This window comes from Monodon monoceros, unplaced genomic scaffold, assembly GCF_005190385.1.
Source record: "Monodon monoceros isolate NGI ecotype Baffin Bay Population unplaced genomic scaffold, NGI_Narwhal_1 Super_Scaffold_13, whole genome shotgun sequence".
Lineage (NCBI taxonomy): Eukaryota > Metazoa > Chordata > Mammalia > Artiodactyla > Monodontidae > Monodon > Monodon monoceros.
Window position 1 is genome coordinate 27,839,070 of NW_021703769.1, and position 20,603 is coordinate 27,859,672.

A 20,603-nucleotide genomic window follows, 5' to 3' on the forward strand; every position below is an offset into this window, starting at 1 on the left:
GCGGCGTGTGACGGTGGCAAAGCCCAGTCACTGCTCTCAGAGGCAATATGTAGCAAAGGCCTTGGTCTCACCACTGCTTAAAAGAAAACCAGCTCTGGCATGTCATGAGACAGAAGATTCTGGAATTTCAGTTACTTTTGAGGAAGGGATTTTATGTAAAATCAAATCTTTATTCAAAGACAGTGACGGGTTATAACTAAATACAGTTTGTGACAAAGAACAACTAAAGGAAAAAGAAACAATTCTCCCAAAAAAATGTATTTGTTCTCTCAAACCATGGAAATGTTTTACTGGTAGAGGCAAAAGTTTGAAAGGGACCCAGCTGCAACTTTAGGAAGTGTTTAGTCGGCCTGCCTACGTGCCCAGCATTTAAATCGGCTCAGAGAATCACTGCCTGTGGGCCCTGCCCCTGCCTTAGCCCAGTTAAGAGGCTGAGGCTCCAAGGAGGCCAGTGTGTATAAAGGACAGGCCCATGTGATCCAATGTTGCCCCACCCAGAACGCGCCCGCCTGGAGACAGCCCCGCCCCCAGGCAGAGGCCTCCTCAGTCTGTCCCCTGAGGACTCTCCCCTTCCTGCTGGAGGGTGAGAGGGCTGAGCTGCTCTCCCATGGCTTCAGATGTCAGGGATGGAGTGGTCCATGGTGTGGTGGAGCAGGGCTGGGGACAACCTAGATACAGCAACAAGGACAGTCGCCAACACTGGCAGCACCTTCCCCCATCCCCGCAAAGCCTGTGCATGCCTTGTGGACCCTCACTTCCGAGTCTAAGACCTTCAAATCACCAGAAGCCACTGGCTAGCGTGAAGGGAGGCAAGGGCAGGAGAGCAGAGGGCAGGCTGGTCTGGGCTCTGCAGGAGCCTTGAGGAAGCCGGGGTGGACGGGAGGTGGGGAGCTGAGGGGGGAGGGGCAGGAGGTGACCAGCCTTACTTTCTGACCATGTGCGCATAGATCACAGTGGGGATGATGGCCAGGTTGATGACGTTCCCAGCTGTGGCCAGAATCTCCATGACTTCTTTGTCCTGGAGAAGGGGTGAGTGAGCGGTCACCCCGGGGGCCAGGGGAAACTCTGAAGGCACCTCTGTGGAGAGGTCAGCACGGCCCCCGCTGAAGGATGCCACTGACATTCTGACATCAGGGACAGGGCTGCCCCTCAGGTGAACAAGAACGTGGGCCTCCCACCTAAGGCCCTGTCAGTAAAATGAGCGTGCCCCTCCCCCCCCCTCAGCTCGAGGGCCTGTGTGGGCCTGACACCTAACAGGGCCTCACAAACGTGACTTTCCCCAAAGAGCCCTGGGAATCTCACCAAGCACACATGTATGCCGTTTCCCAGGACCCCGTCACACTCGGGTTCTGGACCCAAAGCACAAAGAGAATAACCGTGCAGTGGGGGCACAGCAGGGGCTCCCCCACCCTCTTCCCTGGGCTCCTGTCAGCCTGAGCCGAGCCCATGTGGTACTTCTTCCTCTTACATCTTGTCGACTAGTGAAAAGAGAGGCCCGCAGAAGCCATTCAGATCATGGGGAGAACAAGAAACAAAAGGCGTCTACACAAAGTGTGCCAAACAGTCCAAAGACAAACGCTATGGCCATTAGAAGAGCCTCTGGCCCTTACTCAGACACCATGACCTTTACTTTACGCAGGTGTCTAACCCAGGTATGTGTTTTCTTAGCTGTTCCAGGATAAATGGGAGAAGATGTGCTAGGTGGGACTAGTGATGGCCACAGAGTAGAAATAGACAGACCTTTGAGAAGATAAATGATCTCAAGAAGCATAGCTATCTGGGGCCATTCAGCAAAGGGACAGGCCCAGTCCTTAGAGCCTTACGCCATTGTTTGGTAGGATAACTGATAAGTTCATAGTGAAGCCTTGAACCATCAGTGAGGACGAGAGAATCTGCAGCACATTTTACAAGGACTGCTCTCCAGAACAGTTAAGAACAAAGAACTGTCATGCTTTGAAAGGAGTGGGTTCACTAACACCCAGTAGAGCCAGCCACTCGGAACTGGTGTTACTGCACTCAGCCTTTTAGCTACAATGGATTCCCTTTGGATTGTCATGCCTGATCCCCAAGGAAGGGGAGAGATGCAGCAGGAGGGATGTCAGACAGACATTAGGAAGGACTTGCTGATCACAATGCTCATGAGCCAGCAGAACAAGCCTCCAAGGAAGGTGGGGAGACTGTCAAGCACAGGGAGGAAGATGTGCGACAGGAATGGTGATGGTGATGGCCCTTGTGAAGCGGAGGAGAACTGGCTTAAAAGACTGTGCCACCTGTGGAGTGAGATGCCACCGCCCAAGACACCTCTACCCGGGGAGCCCTACCTGTGAGCCCCAAAGCCCTGGCTGCAGCAGGGCAGGGACCCTCACTCTGAATCACAGCTGGGATTAAGAAGCACTCTTGGTCCTGGTGGTATCAAGTCGGGATAAACCACTCTCACTTATCCAGGGACCAGAAGCGGCGTGACTCATCCTCCTCCAGGGTCCATTCCCCAAAGGCACCCACCCCCGAGTCCAGGTCACAGCACTGGGCCTAGATCACTTGCTCCTTCTGTATTTAAAGATAAAACTCGCCACGCAAACCCCCTTGGGAGGGCAAAAAAAGGAGGTCAGAAATGGACTTCTGAAGAGCGATTTTCTAAGATATTCCTATTACTGAACAAGATCCAGGATACAAACAGAAGTGCCACACAGAGTAGGGAGGTGTCCATGCAGCCAGGAGCCACCTGGGCACCTACGTCCTTACACAGGTCATCAACTCCACCCCCACCCCCACCCCCCGGCTCCCTGTCACACCTCTGGCCTCCACGTGTAAGTAACAATCGCTTGTATTTACTGAGCAATTACTTTGTGCATGCGCTGTGCTCGAAGCTCTGTGCACCTTGTCACATCGAATCCCTGTAGCAGCCTTAGGATGAGGAACGGAGGCTGGGGTGGGGGCAGCAGCCCACCCGCAGACACGAACCTGCCCACCACCTGGCGTGTCCCAGCCCCTGACGTCCCGGGACAGAGCCACTGCTCTGCCTAGCTTACCTTCAGCCCAATGACGTTCTGCCCATTCACCTCGCACACGTAGTGGTTGATGAGGAGCCCGTTGCGGGCCGCAGAACTCCCTTTGACCAAAGAGATGATCTTCCCCTTCTTGATGACGAAGCCGATGTGGCCTGTGCTGTCCTTGTGCATGGTGACGGTCCGCTGGAATGGCCTGGCAGGGACGGACAGTGAGCTGGGCCTGGGGCGTGGCTGGGGGTGGACAGAGAGGCTCCTGGGACCCAGCTACTCACCTGTCCCGAACAACCATGACAATCTTCTCAGCCGACGCCTTCTTCACCACCCGGTGGGCTTTGTCTGTGCTCCACCCGACACAGTTGCGCCCATCAATCTGCAGGATCTGGTCCCCAAAGCACAGCCCCACCAGGGACGCGGGGGTGTTGGCCTGGACCAGCTGCACAAAGAGCCCCTGGGGGAGGCGGTCCCCACAGTCAGCTCTCCCGGCCCACCATGAGCCCAGCTCCCTCCTCCAAGCTGCTGTTTGCCTCCCGATCCTCCCAGAGCCTGCAGGGCACTGGGACTGCAGCTCTGCGCAGCAGACAAGGGCAACCCCATTTTCCTGGCGAGGAAACACTCCAGGCCACACAGCTAGGAAGCAACGGAGTCAGGAATTCAACCCCAACTGGAGGCTGCACCCCCAACCACTGGACTACAAGGCCTCTCACACTGGCATCCAGGGCCCCCAGCTTCCACTGTCTGCAGACAGCCGCCCAGAAGCCAGATCCCTTTGACTGGGGGACAAGGAGGCAAGGAGCCCACGGAGGGGCAGGTAGAGGATCCCTGGCGCAACCCAGAGCCAGCCCTCGGGCCTTGTAGGAGCGGCTTGAGAGGAAGAGCCTGGCCTAGGGGTCAGGTGGGCCTCGGCTCCCAGCCCGCGCAGCCCCTTCCTTACTGTGGATGGGGCTCCCCGCTCTGCCTCCTCTCCCGCTGGTGGACGAGGCGGCCAGAACCCCGGAGGCGCGCGGAGGAGGGCGGGCAACTCGGGCTGCGGGCAGGCGCTGTCCAGCACGCGGGCTCGCCCTCCGCCCTCCGCGGGGCCCTTCCTCTCCCCCCCGACCCCCAGTCCCACCTTGTCGATGGCCCGCAGCCGCAGCCCCGTCTTGCCGCGCTCGTCCTTGCACAGGTGGATCTCGCGCACCCCGGGCTTGACCTCCCCAGGCAGCACGCCCAAGCTGTTCCCGGACACCGGCGCCACCACCTGGTCCGGTGAGGGGCCCGAGGCCGCTGCCTGCAGACATCAGAAGAGCAGGCGGTCAGCCAGCGCCTGGGGCCTCGTGCCACAAGAGTCCCCGGGGTGGGAGCAGGGATGGGGTAAGGAGAATGGAGTGGACCCCAGGCCGCAGTCCACCCCAGCTCACACACTTTCCCGCGTGCGGGCGAGAGGGAACATGGCTCAATGACGCCACTAGGGGGCGTCAAAGTCCACACCCCTGAAAAACAGCCGGGAAAGTAGGGAGAGAAGAGAGGACAGGTAAATAGGAAAGGGGTCCTCGTTTTCCAAGGCAAACTGGGGTCAGGAGAAGAGCCCTTTAAAATCCACTTAAAAATAAAAGTTCCACAGAAAATAGTGAACGATGGGGGGAAATGGGCTCAATTTGATCTCTGCCTTGAAAAAAATTAAGGTAAAAGTACCAAAATGAGTGAGTGCTTTCCCCCCTAAGATCTGGAACAAGGTCAGGATGTCCACTCTCACCACTACTATTAAATACAGTAATGGAAAACCTAGCCAGAGCAATAAGGCAAGAAAAGGAAATAAAAGGCATATAGATTGGAAAAGAAGACATAAAATGGTCTCTATTTGCAGATGAGATGATACTTCACTAGAAAATTCCAAGGAATCTACAAGTAAACTCCTAGAACTCATAAGTGAGTTCAACAAGGTCACAGGATACAAGACCAACATATACAAAAAAATCAATTGTACTTCTAAATACTAACAATGAACATGTGGAAGCTAAAATTAAAAATACAATACCACTTACAATCACTCAAAAAAAAAAAGAAATACTTAGGTGTAAACCTAATAAAACATATGCAGGAATTGTATGCTGGAAATGAAAAAAACACTGATAAAAGATATCAAGGAAGACCTAAATAAATAGAGAGATATTCTGTATTCATGAATTGGGAAAACATAGTAAAGCTGTCAACTGTCCCCAGATTGATGTACAGATTTAATGTAATTCTTATCACAATCTCTACAAGATGTTTTGTAGATACATGCAAGGTTAGTCTAAACTTTATATGAAAAGACAAAGGAACTAGAATAGCTAAAACTATTCTGATAAAAAGAATAAAACAGGAGAAATCACTCTACCAAATTTCCAGATTTATTATATAGCTACAGTAATTAAGACAGTGTTGTATTGGGGCGCGACAGACACATGGATCATGGAGCAGAAGAGAGAATCCAGAAATAGCCTCACACAAGGAGGGGCAACTGCTTCTTAACAGAGGTGCAAGAGCAATTCACTGGAGAAAGAAGAGTCTTTTCAACAAATGGTGAGGGAGCAACTGAACATCCGTGGGCAAAATGTGAGCACTGACTCCACAGGTTATACACAAATTAACTCAAATTCAACCATAAATTTAAACATAAAACTATAGCAGTTTTAGAAGAAAGTAAAAAGGAAAATCTTTAGGACCTAGGGCTCAGTGAAATTTCTTAGGACACTAAAGCATAATCCACAAAAGAAAAAAAATCAATAACTTGGACCTCATCAAAATTAAAGACTTTTTGCTCTGCAAGAAACCCTTTTAATACGATCAAAGGAGAAACTACACAGTGGGAGAAAATATTTACAAATCAAATATCTGACAAAGGACTCTAGAATAAAGTCTCAAATGTTGACTTAAAAAAAACAATCCATTTAGAAAATGAGCAAAAGATATGAAGAAACATTTTACCGAAAAGAATATACAGCTGGTAACTGAGCACATGAAAAGATGTTCAGCATCACTAGCGTTAGGGAAATGGCAAATTAAGACAATGATAAGTCAATGCTACACACCTACCATAATGATTAAAATTTAAAATAGTGATAATACCAAATGCTGGCAAGGATGTGAAGAAACTGAAAACACTCATGCATTGCTGGCAGGAAAATAAAATAGCACAGCCATTCTGGAAATAGTTTGGCACTTTCTTTTTTAAAGAATTAACCATACATTTATAACACTACCTAGGAATTACACTCCTGGGCGTTTATCCCAGAGAAACAAAAACTTGTATCCGTACAAAAAGCTGTACACAAACATCCATAATAGCTTAGTTTATAATAGACAAAAACCGGAAACAACTAAAATGTCCCTCAAGAGGTTAAACAAACTGGGGGTACAGACACACCATGGAACACAACCCAGCGATAAAAAGGAATGAACTGTTGATACAGGCAACAGCCTCGAAGGATCTCCAGGGCAGGATGCTGAGTGGAAAGAGTCCATCTGAAAAAGTCACACACCGCGTGATTCCACTTACATAACCTTCTGAAATGGCAAAATTATAGGGACAAAAACACGCTAGTGGTTGCCAAGGGGCTGCGGATGGTGAGAGGGAGGCTGGGAACGATTATGAAGGGACAACACTAGAGATTAGAGATACCCTTGTGGTGATGACATAGTTCTCTATCTTGATTGCGCTGGTGGTTGCAGGTGATAAAATGACATTGAACCACAGACACACATTGTACCAATGTAAAATGCCTGGTTTTGACGTTATAGTGTAGTTACATAAAACGGAACTACTGGGAAAACTGAGTGAAGAGTACAAAGGACTTCTCTATCTTTGCAACTTCCTATGAATTTATGATTACTTAAAAATAAAAAGTTAAAATGAAATAAAATAACTAAAAAATTTTAATTATAAAAATGCATTATCTGTCTTTTTTTTTTTGCGGTACGCGGGCCTCTCACTGTTGTGGCCTCTCCCGTTGCGGAGCACAGGCTCCGGACGCGCAGGCTCAGCGGCCATGGCTCACGGGCCCAGCCGCTCCGCGGCATGTGGGATCTTCCCGGACCGGGGCACGAACCCGTGTCCCCTGCATCGGCAGGCGGACTCTCAACCACTGCGCCACCAGGGAAGCCTTATCTGTAATTTTTAATCAAAATTTAGGTTGTCCTAATTATTGGGCCAAAGAGGGATTAAATCGATGGATTAAAATTGGACTATATGCAACATGAGCTACTTTGCTTCTTGTGTGTACTTCCCTACACGACTGTCAGGAGGGTCATTTTGGAGAAACACCCCAGGGTGTTGCCAGTTTTTCTCAGGGTCCCACATGTCCTCATCCTTTCTGATTTTTCCTGTGAAATCCTCATTTGTCAGTGTGGCAGTTCTCATCCTCATTTCCATCGATTTCATGAAATCCTGCGGCCTTAGGAAGATTTGCATTTGCACTCTGCAGTCGATTTGCACTGGACCAGGGAGGGGCTGGCAGACAAGGACACCTGACAGATGGTCCGCAGGGAGGCTGGAGCTGATTGGGAGAGGGTTTGGGACTGATTCTATAGGTGAATACATTTTCAGGAGTGAATATTTCAATGTTATGATTTCCTTTGCTCCCTGAAGCCATGTGGAGCAGGAATCAAGCGTTATTGTTTATTGGGGAGTGGGGCTGGGAGACAAGCCCCTTCCCACTGGGCTCTGCCTAACCATGCAGCTGCTGTCAAGTCACAGGCAGCCCTTCAGTAGAAGCACCCAGGCCCAGGCCAGGTTTAATGTCCTCCCTTCTCCTCCAGCAGGCTCAGGCCAGCAGGTCAGAGGTCAAAGGGCAGGCAGTGGCCCTTCAGCCCCAAGGCCCTCAGGAAACCACGAAACCCCACAGCACTTTTAATGAAGGCTGAAAATACGAAGTGCCATCAAAAAACAGAGGTGCAGCAACGCTGGGGAAAGAGGAGATTCAAGTCTGTTTAAATGGTAAGACCAAGAAGGAGGGCCCACATCAGGCAAGAGACAAATACCTACACTGGCACCTTCTGGAATCTGAGGCAGGTTCTGCTGGACTTCGTGGCTGGAGAACGAAAGACCCATATAACCTTCCAGTTCCGACAGGTTTGGATACAAAACTGATGGGAAGGGAAGGAAGGAAGAAGAAAGGTGTTACTCCGGGCCTGAGATTAGCCACACCTGCCTGGCTCCCAGGTGGTCACTCATTTTTATTAAGAAACAGGGCCTGGGGATGCTGTTTACTCCCAAGAATGCAGTATACCCCTGAGTTGGCTCTGCACTCCCAGGAACGCTCGCTGGCACTGTGGGTCCTCCCCTCAGACGGTCTGCTTTCTCCAGGAGCAGCCTGGGACGCTGAGTACCTCATGTATCACTTTGGTGTTCAATTTAACTGACTTTATTTGGCACCGGCCAGACCCGAGGGCAGATCTGGGGAACTGCATGGTGAGGAGGAGAAGAGCTGGGCCTGAGTTCAAGTTTGCTACCACGGGGCCTGAATCAAGACGGCCACGAGCAGCTCCAGGGCCACCACACACATCCTGGTCTCCACATGCAGCCTTCCTTGGTGGCCCCAAGTCAGGGCAGTCAGTGCCCTCACAAAGCTGCGGGTTTCTCAGTGTCCCCCTCTAAGGGTTCTAGGAAGGGTCAACCTGCATAGTGCCCACGGCTCAGCGGCAGGAAGGAGGCAGGCTCTCAGAAATGTCCAGCAGAGGTCACTCTCAGCCAGGAGAACCCCAGCCCACTCACTCACCTGACGGCTCGGAGTCTGTTCCCTGCCCCGGCAGGGCGGGCATCCTGGGTACGGCTCTGGCCTCGGCCTGGGGATGGATGGGGAGTGCCAGTCAGCTGTGGCCATGAGCCCCAGAGCCCTTGAGGCCTGGGGCTCCCTGAGGCTGGGGGTCAGGGCATTAGGTATGCTGGCGGCCTGAGGGGGGGTGTCCATGACCCTTGGAGTAAATATGGCCTCTGCAGATGTCCACGCTTCTGGAGGGAGGTTCTCCCAGGGGCCCGCGACCCACCAAATGTCACAACTCATTTACTACTTGAGGCAGCCAAGGCAAATTTTCAGTCGAAAAGTCCCCAATTCTCAAAACCCACTAGGACCTCATGTGGGATGGAAGGAGAAAAGGGCTTCTGGGGGCTGAGTAGGCCAAACGCCACGGCCACGGGGTTTACTCTGGAAGCTTGTCCTAGAGCACGGGTTCTACACGAACCCGGATGGAGGAAGCTCTGGGATAGAGCAGGCACCAGACAGGCCGGTCTGCTGCTGCTTGGTCTTCTCCACCTGCTGTAATTCCATTGCCTTGGCCTCTGGACACCTGCTCTGCTCAGCAGGCCCTGCAGTGGGGACCTGCATGCCCTGGGGCCAGTCAGGAACTCCCAGGGGTCCCCAACACTTGACCCAAGACAGGCCTCCCTTAGCTACCCTGGCGCAATCCAGAAGGCCCCGTCAGGGGACCCCAGGCTGGTAGCCTGGCACTTTACCTGCATGGCTTGGTCCACCTTCAGGTCCTCCAGAGATGGGTACAGGGTGGACATGGCTGCTCTTTGGAACACCCTGCAGGGCACAGAGGGTGAGGAGGGCTGAAGGCTGAGAGGAGGCACGGACGTGTGCCACTCAGCACTCTCAGGACGAGAAAGATGTCACAAAGGTATTATTATCCCCATTTTAGAGATGGGGGAGCTGGGATTTGACCCAAAGTCTGTTTGGTTCCCAAGCCTGTGCTCTCAACCCCGCAAAAATCCCATCCCACCATGTTCAGCCGACTCTGGGCTTTAGAACCTGAGACCCGGGGTCACCTATAGCACATGCCGACCAGGCAAAGCAGGATTGGGGGCCACGTCCTTCCCTGTCCTGTTTCAAAGGTCAGACAGGCTTATGAGGTCTGATCACTCAAGACCTAGATCCAGTCCAGCTGGTGGGTAGTGAGTACCTGCTGTATACCCGGCCACCGTTAGGGGTTTGCACAGCATCGCCCCACAACTACGCAGGGTTCAGTCCAGTGTCAAGTGGGCGGGGACTTAATATTACAACAGAAAGGCAGCAGGCGCTTTGGAAGTCCTCCCCAGCCCCCACACGCCTCTCCATCTCTGGGCGTTTGAGGTCCTACTGCATACCAGCCATTTCCGGTCTCACTGGTGACTCTTGATCTTGACCACAATGAGGTAAGGCCAAAGGCAACTCTTAAAAACATGCACACAAACTGTAGCAGAATTTATACACTCAGCAGAGTATTGCTCCAGAGGGAGAAGGAAATGGGGGGAAGCACGATAAACATTTACTGAACGCCTTCTACCTGTCCAGAGGAGAACCAGGGACCTCGGAGCAAGGTACCAAAAGAAATTCAAAGAAATTACCTCCCAGAAATGCTTTTTTCCTTCCTAGTTGAAATGTGAGGAAGGAGCAGTTTGTCTTTCTGGATTCTTTTCCGTTTACCCACTAACACATTGTCTCTGTCACGTCTCCGGGCCTTTGTTGGGCCAGTCGTCACTAGCTGGATGTCTCTGCCCCGCCCTCCCACCCTGGCTTCTCAGACAATGAGGTCACTGCTGCTCCCAAGGGCCCTGCCCTCAGAAGAGACTCTGGGCCAGCCTCCGGCCCTGGACTCTTCAATCATCCTCAGTCTGTCTTCCCACCTGAACTGCAGTTCCTTGGGGTCAAGGGGTGTCCTATTCACCCCACTGGGCCCACATTCTCCGGACCAGGTCCAGATCCTCTGGGCATCTCCCCTGAGTGACCCACAGGGGCTGAGGTCATCTTCATCCATCACTGTTCCTCGTCCTTCCTCTGTACCTGCTGCCTTGACCCTTGTATCAACCTTAACACTCCCCAACGACCTCCCCCATCCCTCCTAATCTGCCGTCAAACCCCATCTCTCCCCATCCCATCCCTAATCCCCATGCTGCCTGCAGACCTCCACCATCTCCCCGCCCTTCTGCAGGTACCACGACATCTCCAATGAGTCCTAGCTCCTCTATTGTTGTTCTCCAGCCGACAGGCCCTTTCTGCATGAGCCTGGAATGTCACGCCCTGCTGAAAACCCCCAGTGGCTCCACACTCTCAGAATCGAGCCCACGTTCCCTTTACGATTCCTCCAAAGATTGGAACTGGTGGCTCAAAGGCCAGACGCAAACATTGTAAAGCAATTATACTCCAATAAAGGTGTTTTTTAAAAAAATCTGTTGCCAAGTGCTTTATACATTCAAACTAGCCCCCTAAATGCATAACTCAAGACGCTGCTTTTTTTTAAATTAATTAATTTTATTTTTGGCTGTGTTGGGTCTTCATTGCTGCACGCGGGCTTTCTCTAGTTGCAGCGAGTGGGGCCTACTTTTCATTGTGGTGCGCAGGCTTCTCATTGCGGTGGCTTCTCTTGTTGCAGAGCACGGGATCTAGGCACGCGGGCTCCGTAGTTGTGGCTCAGGGGCTCTAGAGCGCAGGCTCAGTAGTTGTGGTGCACGGGCTTAGTTGCTCCGAGGCCTGTGGGATCTTCCTGGACCAGGGCTCGAACCCATGTCCCCTGCATTGGCAGGCAGATTCCCAACCACTGCTCCACCAGGGAAGTCCAAGACGCTGCTTTTAATAATCTAACTTCACATTGCTCCTGAAAAACACGACATTCTGGCAACACTGGACCGCTGCTGAGTGGCTACAGCTGAGTCGCAGCTGGCTCCCGGGCGTCCCAGACCCCACCAGCCTCTGCTGTCTCTTACATCAAGACCGCTTTACTTACTGGCAGTGAGACCCTATAGACATTTGCTTGCACCGCCCCCGCCCCCCCCCCCCCGCCTAATTCTCCTGCTTTCTTTCTTTTTTTTTTTTTTAAAGAAGATGTTGGGGGTAGGAGTTTAATTAATTAATTAATTTTTGCGGTGTTGGGTCTTCGTTTCTGTGCGAGGGCTTTCTCTAGTTGTGGGAAGCGGGGGTCACTCTTCATCGCGGTGCGCGGGCCTCTCACTATCGCAGCCTCTCTTCTTGCGGAGCACAGGCTCCAGACGCGCAGGCTCAGTAGTTGTGGCTCACGGGCCCAGTTGCTCTGGGGCATGTGGGATCCTCCCAGACCAGGACTCGAACCTGTGTTCCCTGCATTAGCAGGCAGATTCTCAACCACTGCGCCACCCGGGAAGCCCTCTCCTGCTTTCTTTCTTTCCACACGTCCTTCTCCCAACCCCCAACCTCAGCTTCAGCCATAATGAGCTGCTTTCAGATCCTCGAATTAATCGAATTTTCTCATGTCCCCAGGCCTTTGCATGAATTATTATTCCCTCTATTTGGAATACGTTTCTACCCCCTCCACTGCCTACCTAGCTAACTCCCAATTATTTTCAAGTCCCAGACCAGAGGGCTCTTCGTTTAGGAAGCTTGCCTTGATTTGTGCTCCCCCCGCCCCCAAACCCCCCTCCTCACCCAACTCATGTTCTTACTCTGTTGATCATTCACTACTCCTGTAGTTGCCTCTTTGTCTACCTATTGGGAGTTCCAGAAGGGCAGGAACTGGACCTTCTAATTTGCTATGGAACTCCTAGCCCCTAGCACGGACACCAATGCAATAATATTTCCAGAAGCAATGCCTTCTGCCCGGGCTTCCACTTTTCTCCTTGTAAAGTAAAGCTCTGATGTCCTATGGACATGCACCTTCCTAGGATGGAAACAAGGATGAGAGGTCCCAAACAGGTTTTGTTCACCTCTCACAGGCCTGGTTTTTTTTTGTTTTCATTTGAATTAATGCCAACATTTTAAAATCTGGAAATATAAAATTCTTCACTTCTAACTTGTACAGAAAAGAAAAATCACACTATTTGGCAATGCAAGAGCAGGAATCATGCACGGCAACAGTCAGCCAGGCCCAAGTCGCAGCCTGCCATAACATGGGGCTGCACGCACCTCCTTGCTTCCCGAAGTGCCCATCCAGCTGACTTACGCTGCCTGCTTGGCTCCTGCAGGCAGGCAGCTGCAGATCTTTGCCTTAGCCTTTGGGGCAGGAATGATCATCTCAAGAGGACAGGGATTGTCCCAGGGGGAGAGAGAGACTGGCCCTGGCCTCCTTTAAATCAGCTGAGGGAAGAGACCACTTTGTCTGTGGTCTTCTCCACTGTGCACACACTCTGGGAAACTTTTATCTCGGGACAGTCCTCAGGAGGTACCATCTGCCAAAAACATGCCCTGCTACCAGGATCACACGTGAAAGACAGGTGTGAAAATAAGAGGCACCCCTGCCCTGCTTTTTCAAACACTGAAGCAGCAGAGCGGTTATGTTTTCTGGGAGAGCAGAATCAGAGATCTACTTCTTGGAAATCACTCCCGGGCTAAGACCACACAACCCTTCCTCTGTGTCTGGGACCCTTTCACCATTGCCGCCTACTCTGGGTCTCAACTAAGGTTTGGGCTCTGGGTGGACTCAAGAGGCAGGTTTAGCGGTTCATGATATAGTGGGGAATGGCTCCCTGCCGGCAAATATGCGTGTCTCATTCAGTCATCCATCTACTCATTCACAACATTGGAGTGTCCACTGCGTGCTAGCAACACTGGATCTGTTTCAGTCATGCTGATCCCTCTGCTTGGCACACCACCCTTCTCTGCATGGTGCTCTTTCAAGGCTCAGCTCAAATGTTTCTTCTCTGGTTGGCTTTTTCAGACCATGGGACCCCCTGCTAGTTGGCCGGGTCTTCATGTGTTCCCAAACTGACTTGTACCGCCCCTACTGTCAAGTTATTTATCATATTGTATGATTACTATCTGGGTATTTCCTCATACTGGGCCCCAACTCGGAAGGGTGGGGACTGTGTCCTGTTCACCACCCTATGCCTCCCCACCAAAACAGCACCCAGCACATGGATGCCGGCAAAAATTGCTATTCGACTGAATAAATCAGTGGTTTTCCAAGGAACAGATTGGAAATTTGTGGGGGCAGTTTTGGGTGTCACACGACTGAGGGGACACTACTAGCATTTAGGAAGCAGGGAGTAGAGACCCGGACCTCCTGTAATGCACAGAACAGCTCACCCCAACAAAGCGGTCCTGCACAACTTTCCGATACCCTGCCAAACCTTCATGGAGGCAAAAAACCTGTTTATAACCTGTTTTATATACAAATACAATGAAACTTTCCCTGGTTTTAATATACAATATATTATCCAGAAATGTATACACCAGCTTAACCGAGGAAGTTATTCTTTGTTTTGTTCACTATTGTGGAAAATCACTGTCTATCCTTCTGAGCACAGGTGAGTCACCAGAACGCACCCATGTGTGTCTGCGTTTGTAGCTGTCACAGTGATGGCACGCCTGTATACAAATACATTTAATCTTCGACTCAAGATACCACATAGAGGGACTTCTGTGGTGGTCCAGTGGTAAAGAATCCGCCTTCCAACGCAGGGGAAGAAGGTTCCATCCCTGGTCGGTGAACTAATACCCCACACAGCCAAACAAACAAAAGATGCCGAATGTAAACTTTGGCAAAATTTAGTTGAATACTATTAAATCCAAACTTTCTCATTTTAAGTTAGGTACAGACGTGACCGGGTGTCATCCAGTCTGAGCTTTTACATAGTGAAGGGCATATTCGTTTATTATAAATTACTTTCATTGCTCTCATTTCTCCTTTATAGTAGAGAGAGGGCATCACGTTTATTTTTTTTTTAACCCAGGCGGCAGCGGGAGGGAGGGGCGGACACTGAACCATCACTCAAGACGAACCCGCCCCCTCCCTCAGCCTCAATTTCCCGCTTTTTGAATGCAGCCAGACACAAAACTCCGAGCACTCGGGCACCGGAGAAAGCCCCAACGGTTCCTAGGGCCTGTTCTTCACCCCAGGCCTCAGTTTCCCAATCTGTCCAACGATCTTGGATCAAAGCTCTTCAAACGACTCCCCACCCCGACGCTCCGGTAACTCCAAACTCCGCCTGAGGCGACCTCCCCTGGTTGCTATGGGTTACAGCGCCTGCGCAGAAACCACGCCAAGCCGCTAGAAGGCGCTGGGGCCGCTAGGGCGCATGCGTGTCACCCACACAGGGCTGCGCGTGGCTACGGACGCTTCCCAGGATATCCTGCGATTGTGGGGTGGCAAATGGCGGTCTCCTTGCCCCGCGGGTTGCTGGCCGGCTAAACTCACCCGGCTTCTTGCTTTTTCCAGGCGCTCGTGGCTGGCGCGCGCGCACACATACACACACACACACACACACAAAACAGGTAAAGCAGCAGAGTAAGAGATGGGAAGTCTCGGTCAGGGTCTGCGTCCGCTCTTTACGCGCCTGGAGTCTACGCGGATCAAATCGCGCTTTAAAGGGGCGAGTGTCCCTTCGCCTCCCCACGCCCCGGACCCTGGTCCATTAACGGCTTCCCGAAGGGGCGAGGGTGCGGTTGAGCCGCCCCCTGCTGGCTGATAAGATTCCGTTCTAAGGCAGCTGTGGGAGGGAGGAGGGCAAAGTTGACACGCCTGCGCTCCGGGCTGCCTGTTGCTCATAATGAAGAGGAAGCTCCCTCGCTCCCTAGGATTTCGGAAGCTCCTCGGATCCCCGAGTATGCCCTACCGTTGTGACTTCACCGTCCTTCCCACCATCCCAGGTTTCTTGCCCGGCCCTGACTTCCAGTCCTAGTGCTGAGCTGCACGTGCCCCGCCCCACTCCACGAAGATTTACTCTGGGATCCCACCCAAGAATGACTGAGTGCCTGCCCCCCAGGGTAGAGGTCTTGGGCTCGGCCAGGCAGATCACTTTTCACAGCAACAATGGACCCACTGCACATTTTTAGAGATTGAGGCAGTTGGGTTTGCGGGGTGCAGGATAAAAGTCTAGGGCAACGGGGAAGGCCTGGAGGAAGGTAGGAGACGCCTAGTGGACCGTGAAGGATGGGGTTCAGCAGGGTGAGAGTGCAGTATGTTACTCCAGGGATAGGGAGGCCCAGGCTCAAGAGTCCAGCTGCCTTCCAGATCTTTACTACCTCCTGCAGTTTATTCAAATTGAATTCATTTTTCCCCAGCTTTGCTGCCCGTCTACAGTGACACCACCAAATGCACCTCACGGTCTGAGCCAGAAATCTGGGAGTTATCCTTAGCTCCTGCTCTCCAGCCATACCCAGCTCTTGCCCTCAGGAGAAAATATGCGACTTCAACTTGATATTCCAGTCTCTATGATGTGACTCCTGGTACCTTCTCCACTGACTCCTGGTGACCTCCTCACTCTTGCGCACTCACCCTGCATTTCATTAATTCCAAACTCACCCTGCTAGTTCATGCCTCTGTACTTTTACAGGTGCTGATCCTAAAACTCACCCTGCTAGTTCATGCCTCTGTGCTTTTACAGGTGCTGTTCCCTTTGTCTTGAATGCCATTCACACCTCCCCCCAGCCACCACCACCTTGTTCATCTGGTGAACCCCTCTTCTTTTCCCCCCAAATCCCCAAAACCAAACACAGCGTTAGGCAAGCCTCCCTTCTCTAGACCGCAGAATCTCATATTTGCCTATTCATCATTCATTCCACTACTGTTTATTAAGCACCCACTGTGAGCAAGGTCTTCTGCATTTCCTGGGTTGGATTTCCACTGAGCTGTCTTTGTTTGCCTGTCGCCCTCTTTGGTCAGGAATGTCGCTCATTTCTGAAGCCCCAGTGCTGTGCCCACTGCGTGCTACACAGCAGGCATCCAGTTACTGTTCCTTAAAGAAGTAGAAAAGCAGACCCAAGGGGAAGAGAAAGCCCCAAAAAGTCCTTTGAAGAAAAACCCTGGCCTAGAAGGGGAGTAAAACCAGTGCCCTGATGAAGTAGATTGAAAGGCTGGCTCCTGCGGTCTGACAATGGAAGAGTTTGCTCAGTTCGGTGCTGATGACTTCCCGAAATTAACTGGCTCCTCTGAAAAGAAAGGAACCCATCTAACCTATCTCACCCAGAGAAATTTTCCTCTCCCACTGCATTTTCCAGGATTTCCATCCCTGAGCTGCTGCACTCTGTAATATTCTGAGCAATAACAACTCCCACAACAAAGCAGCAATCAGGTCCTCAGAGACCAGCAGGGCTGAAAAGGGGTCGCCAGCCCCCATCTTTGGACTTCGGAATGAGAACACTCCTTTGGAACACTTTGTTCCAAAGAGCTGAAACTATGGGACGCCCACTTGTTCCCGTGGACAACTCATCCATCCTTCAGAAGACAGTGTGCTGGAGGGAAGCGTGGGTTAGAGTGTCAGAGGAACAGCTCCTGGAAGGCCAAATTAGCCCAGGGATGTGGTGAGTCGGAAAAGAAGAGGCTGTTGCTAAGCCACCAGCATATACTCCCCTCCTTCTCTCAGGCTGTACTACCTGCTGGAGAAAAGCTGTGGACTTCTTCAAGGAGTGCGGACACTCCTGAACCCAGGCGCAGGAGAGGCAGAGCGAAGCCAAGGACCTTGGAGGCAGGCAGGATGGGTTCAGACTGCTGCATCTGACTTGGGAGAGCAAGCATGGACAAGTCCCTTCGGCATGTCATTCATTCCTTTGTAATATGGGTAACAATACTTGCATCACAGAGTTATTGTGGAGATTAATTAAAAGATTCTTAAATAAAAGAGATACGTACAGAAAGAACTAGTACATAAAGGGCATGCAGTAATCGTTAGCTATTGTTCATTCAGTACATTTACTGGGCACCTAAGTCCCAGTACTGTTCTAAGTACCAGTAATAAGGCAGGGAACAAAAGAAAAATCTGTCCTAGAGTGTCACTTTCTAGCTGGATTAAATAAGTGCTTATGCCACGTTAGGTGGTGGGAAGTGATGGGAAGAAAGATAAAGCAGAGTGGAGGGTAGAGCCTGGAGGTGCGGAAGAGCCTCACTGCCAGGGGGTGGGTGGGGGGGGTGACAGGTGGCTTTTGAGTAAAAGCCTAAGTGGGGAGGGAGAAGCATTGAGGCTGAGGGCAAGCCACTGCCCTCTGTTTAGGGAACATCTGACCAGTGAGACTGAAGTCACTTGTTCATAGGGGAAGTAGTAGGAGAGGAGACTGGAGATGTAGCGAGAGGGACTAGATCCTGTAGGGCCTGTGGGTCATGCTGACGGCTTGGCATTTACTCTGATGAGATGGGAGCCCCTGGAGAATCCTGAGCAGCAGAGTGACATGGTCTGACTTTCATTTGGAGGATAGATTAGGGGGCACGGGTGGACAGGGAGCCCAGGCGAGAAGTGATGGTGGTGCAGCTGTTAGTAGTTGGGGCCACCGTATGTACAGCAGCCAGTGCAGTGCTGGCCCAGCACACAGCAGCCCCATCTTAAGCACCGTTTTCTGAGGCTTGCTGTGTGGAGGGCATGTTCCAGCCCCTTATATCCATTGCCTCATTCAGTTCCCCTGATTGCATGGGAGTTCCCGCAGGAGGAAACCAGTGTTCAGATCAGGCCACTGGCCCCGTTCCCCCAGCAGGTTCTCCTTGCCATGGTAGGGAGCTTGTTAATGGAAACAGCTTCAGGCAGAGAAGTAAGTGACAGAAACTGAGGCCCCCACTCAGTTCCCTGTGGGAGTTGCTCTTTGGCTTTCCAGGAGCCCATTTCAAGGAGCAAAGTGTGGGTCCCATCTCCGTGAGAACGGACCCAGGCAGTGAGGAGGAGCCTGGAGCCCTAGTGATGTCTGGATAAATATCACCCAGCCCTTGAACCTGGCCCGGGGCTGGGCTCAGAAGAGGAAACCCCAGTTCACATTTCACTGCCAGAGAAAAGCACCTTGAGAGAAAAAGGCCTGGAAGTCCCAGAGGGTCGGGACAGGCAGGGAAGAAGACAGGTGAGAGCAGGTCTCCCTTATCCCTGTGCCCACCTCTAAGGGCCCCTTGCCCCGCTCTTACCTGCAGGCCAGGTGCTGCTGCTCGTCCTTCTCTAGCCACTGCTGATGGAGTCTGGTCCCCTCCCTGGAAGGTGGCGGCCCTTGTCCCAGCTGGGTTCCTGCTCCCTGGTCAGCTGACTCACTCAGGACTGGGATGGGCCCAGGTAAGGACCTGCGGCTGACTCAGCCTGCTCCTAGGTCACCAGGCTCAGAGGAGGGCTTTGGCCGTAGTCTGGATGTGGAGGTGGGGTTAGGGGCTCACAGCTCCTGTTGAGAGGGTGATGAACCAAGACTTCTTGGCCTTGAGGAAATCGGATTTGGATTGGACAACCAGTCCTGCTGAACTCACTGAGGGCAGTTTGATGGGTCTTAAAAAATGGCCATACCTGGGCTTCCCTGGTGGCACAGTGGTTGACAGTCCACCTGCCGATGCAGGGGACACGGGTTCATGCCCCGGTCTGGGAAGATCCCACATGCCGCGGAGCGGCTGGGCCCGTGAGCCATGGCCGCTGAGCCTGCGCGTCCGGAGCCTGTGCTCCGCAACGGGAGAGGCCACAACAGTGAGAGGCCCGCGTACCACAAAAAAAAAAAAAAAAAAAAGGCCGTACCTTGTGACCCAGCATTTCCTCTTGTAGGAATTTGTTACAAGAAAATAAACAAGTAGGCAGTGAGGTCTCAGGGCCCACCGTGTTTCTTATAATAGAGAAATCTAGAAATCCCCAAATGCCCATCGCTAGGGTCAGTTAAATAAGGCAGCATCTGTGGAAGATCACAAAGCTGGCAACGTCATTAAGGAAGAAGCCATGAGGAAGTGTTCCGGCAAGACATTGAAAAATCAGTATCGTGATAACCATCTTGTGTTTTGTCTTCATTTTTTGAAAAGTGAATATGCACTGAAAACAGTCTGGGAGGGCGTATCCTAAAACGCTGGAAATCCGGATGGTGGGATTGTGGGTGGGGTTTTGGTTTGTACTTTTGTGTCTGTTTCAAGGTGGTGGGGTTTTGTTTTGTTTTCTTTTGAAGTTAGTTTTTGCTTTGAATGTTTATGATTTTTGTAATCAGGGGGGATCAAATTAAGGTTAATTGTTTTAAAAAGGAATTTAGATGGGTTGTCTCCAGGAAGGACAACTAGGGGGCTGTGTGCTGAGGTGGGAGGGGATTTTTGAATAGCGCACTTTTTGGTGCCTTTTAAATTTTGAAAAAATTTAACTTTTGACTATCCCTCCAAATAATCATATAAAATTAAACAGAAAAGGGGGAGGAATTTAGCTGAGGTCCTGGTAGGTTTGGATATATAGAGGTGCCTGTCACACCTGGTGCCTGGGGAGGGCTGCACCCCCCATGCTGGGTGGTCCTGGGAGGAATGATGCAGGGCAGCCGCCCAGGGTGGGGTGAGCATCGGGGCTGCTCGGCAGGCCAGGCGGGCCCACATCACAGTCCCCATGACGATCCTGGGTGGAGGGGCACTAGCCTTGGGCGTCAGATGCCGACCGGGGCCCAGCTGGTGTTCAGCCCATGCAGGAGACACTGCCAGCCTCAGGGGCTTACAGCCAAGAGGCCCACACTGGAGACAACAGCAAGAAACAAGAACCATGGCAAGAAAGGCAGTGGCCAATAATGAAGCCCTCATGGCCTGCAGAGTACGAGATCCTGCCCCAGGTGCTTCACAGTCATTATCTCAGTGGCTCCTGCCATCCCTGTGAAGCAGGTGAGAGGCAAAGTCCCTCTCTCAAGTAACACAGCTGCAGAGTGCCTCCAAGCTTCTGTTTTCTCTTCTGTGAGACAAATGCACTTGAAGCTGAGGTGTGGACACACCCAAGGGCTGAACCATATGGTC

At 51.8% G+C, this 20,603-nt stretch overlaps 1 protein-coding gene across 1 annotated transcript; it reads right to left on the minus strand.

The window, feature by feature from the left end:
- Window positions 1–149: 149 nt before the first annotated feature.
- On the minus strand, window positions 150–19,149 carry SDCBP2 (syndecan binding protein 2). The gene is made up of 9 exons (XM_029221344.1): window positions 18,789–19,149; window positions 9,478–9,616; window positions 8,744–8,810; window positions 8,011–8,111; window positions 4,117–4,275; window positions 3,281–3,456; window positions 3,030–3,201; window positions 927–1,018; window positions 150–668 (listed from the first exon to the last, which is right to left on the minus strand). The coding sequence occupies exons 2-9, from the start codon at window positions 9,529–9,531 to the stop codon at window positions 614–616; spliced, it is 876 nt and encodes a 291-aa protein (XP_029077177.1). The 5' UTR covers window positions 9,532–9,616; window positions 18,789–19,149; the 3' UTR covers window positions 150–613.
- Window positions 19,150–20,603: the final 1,454 nt, after the last annotated feature.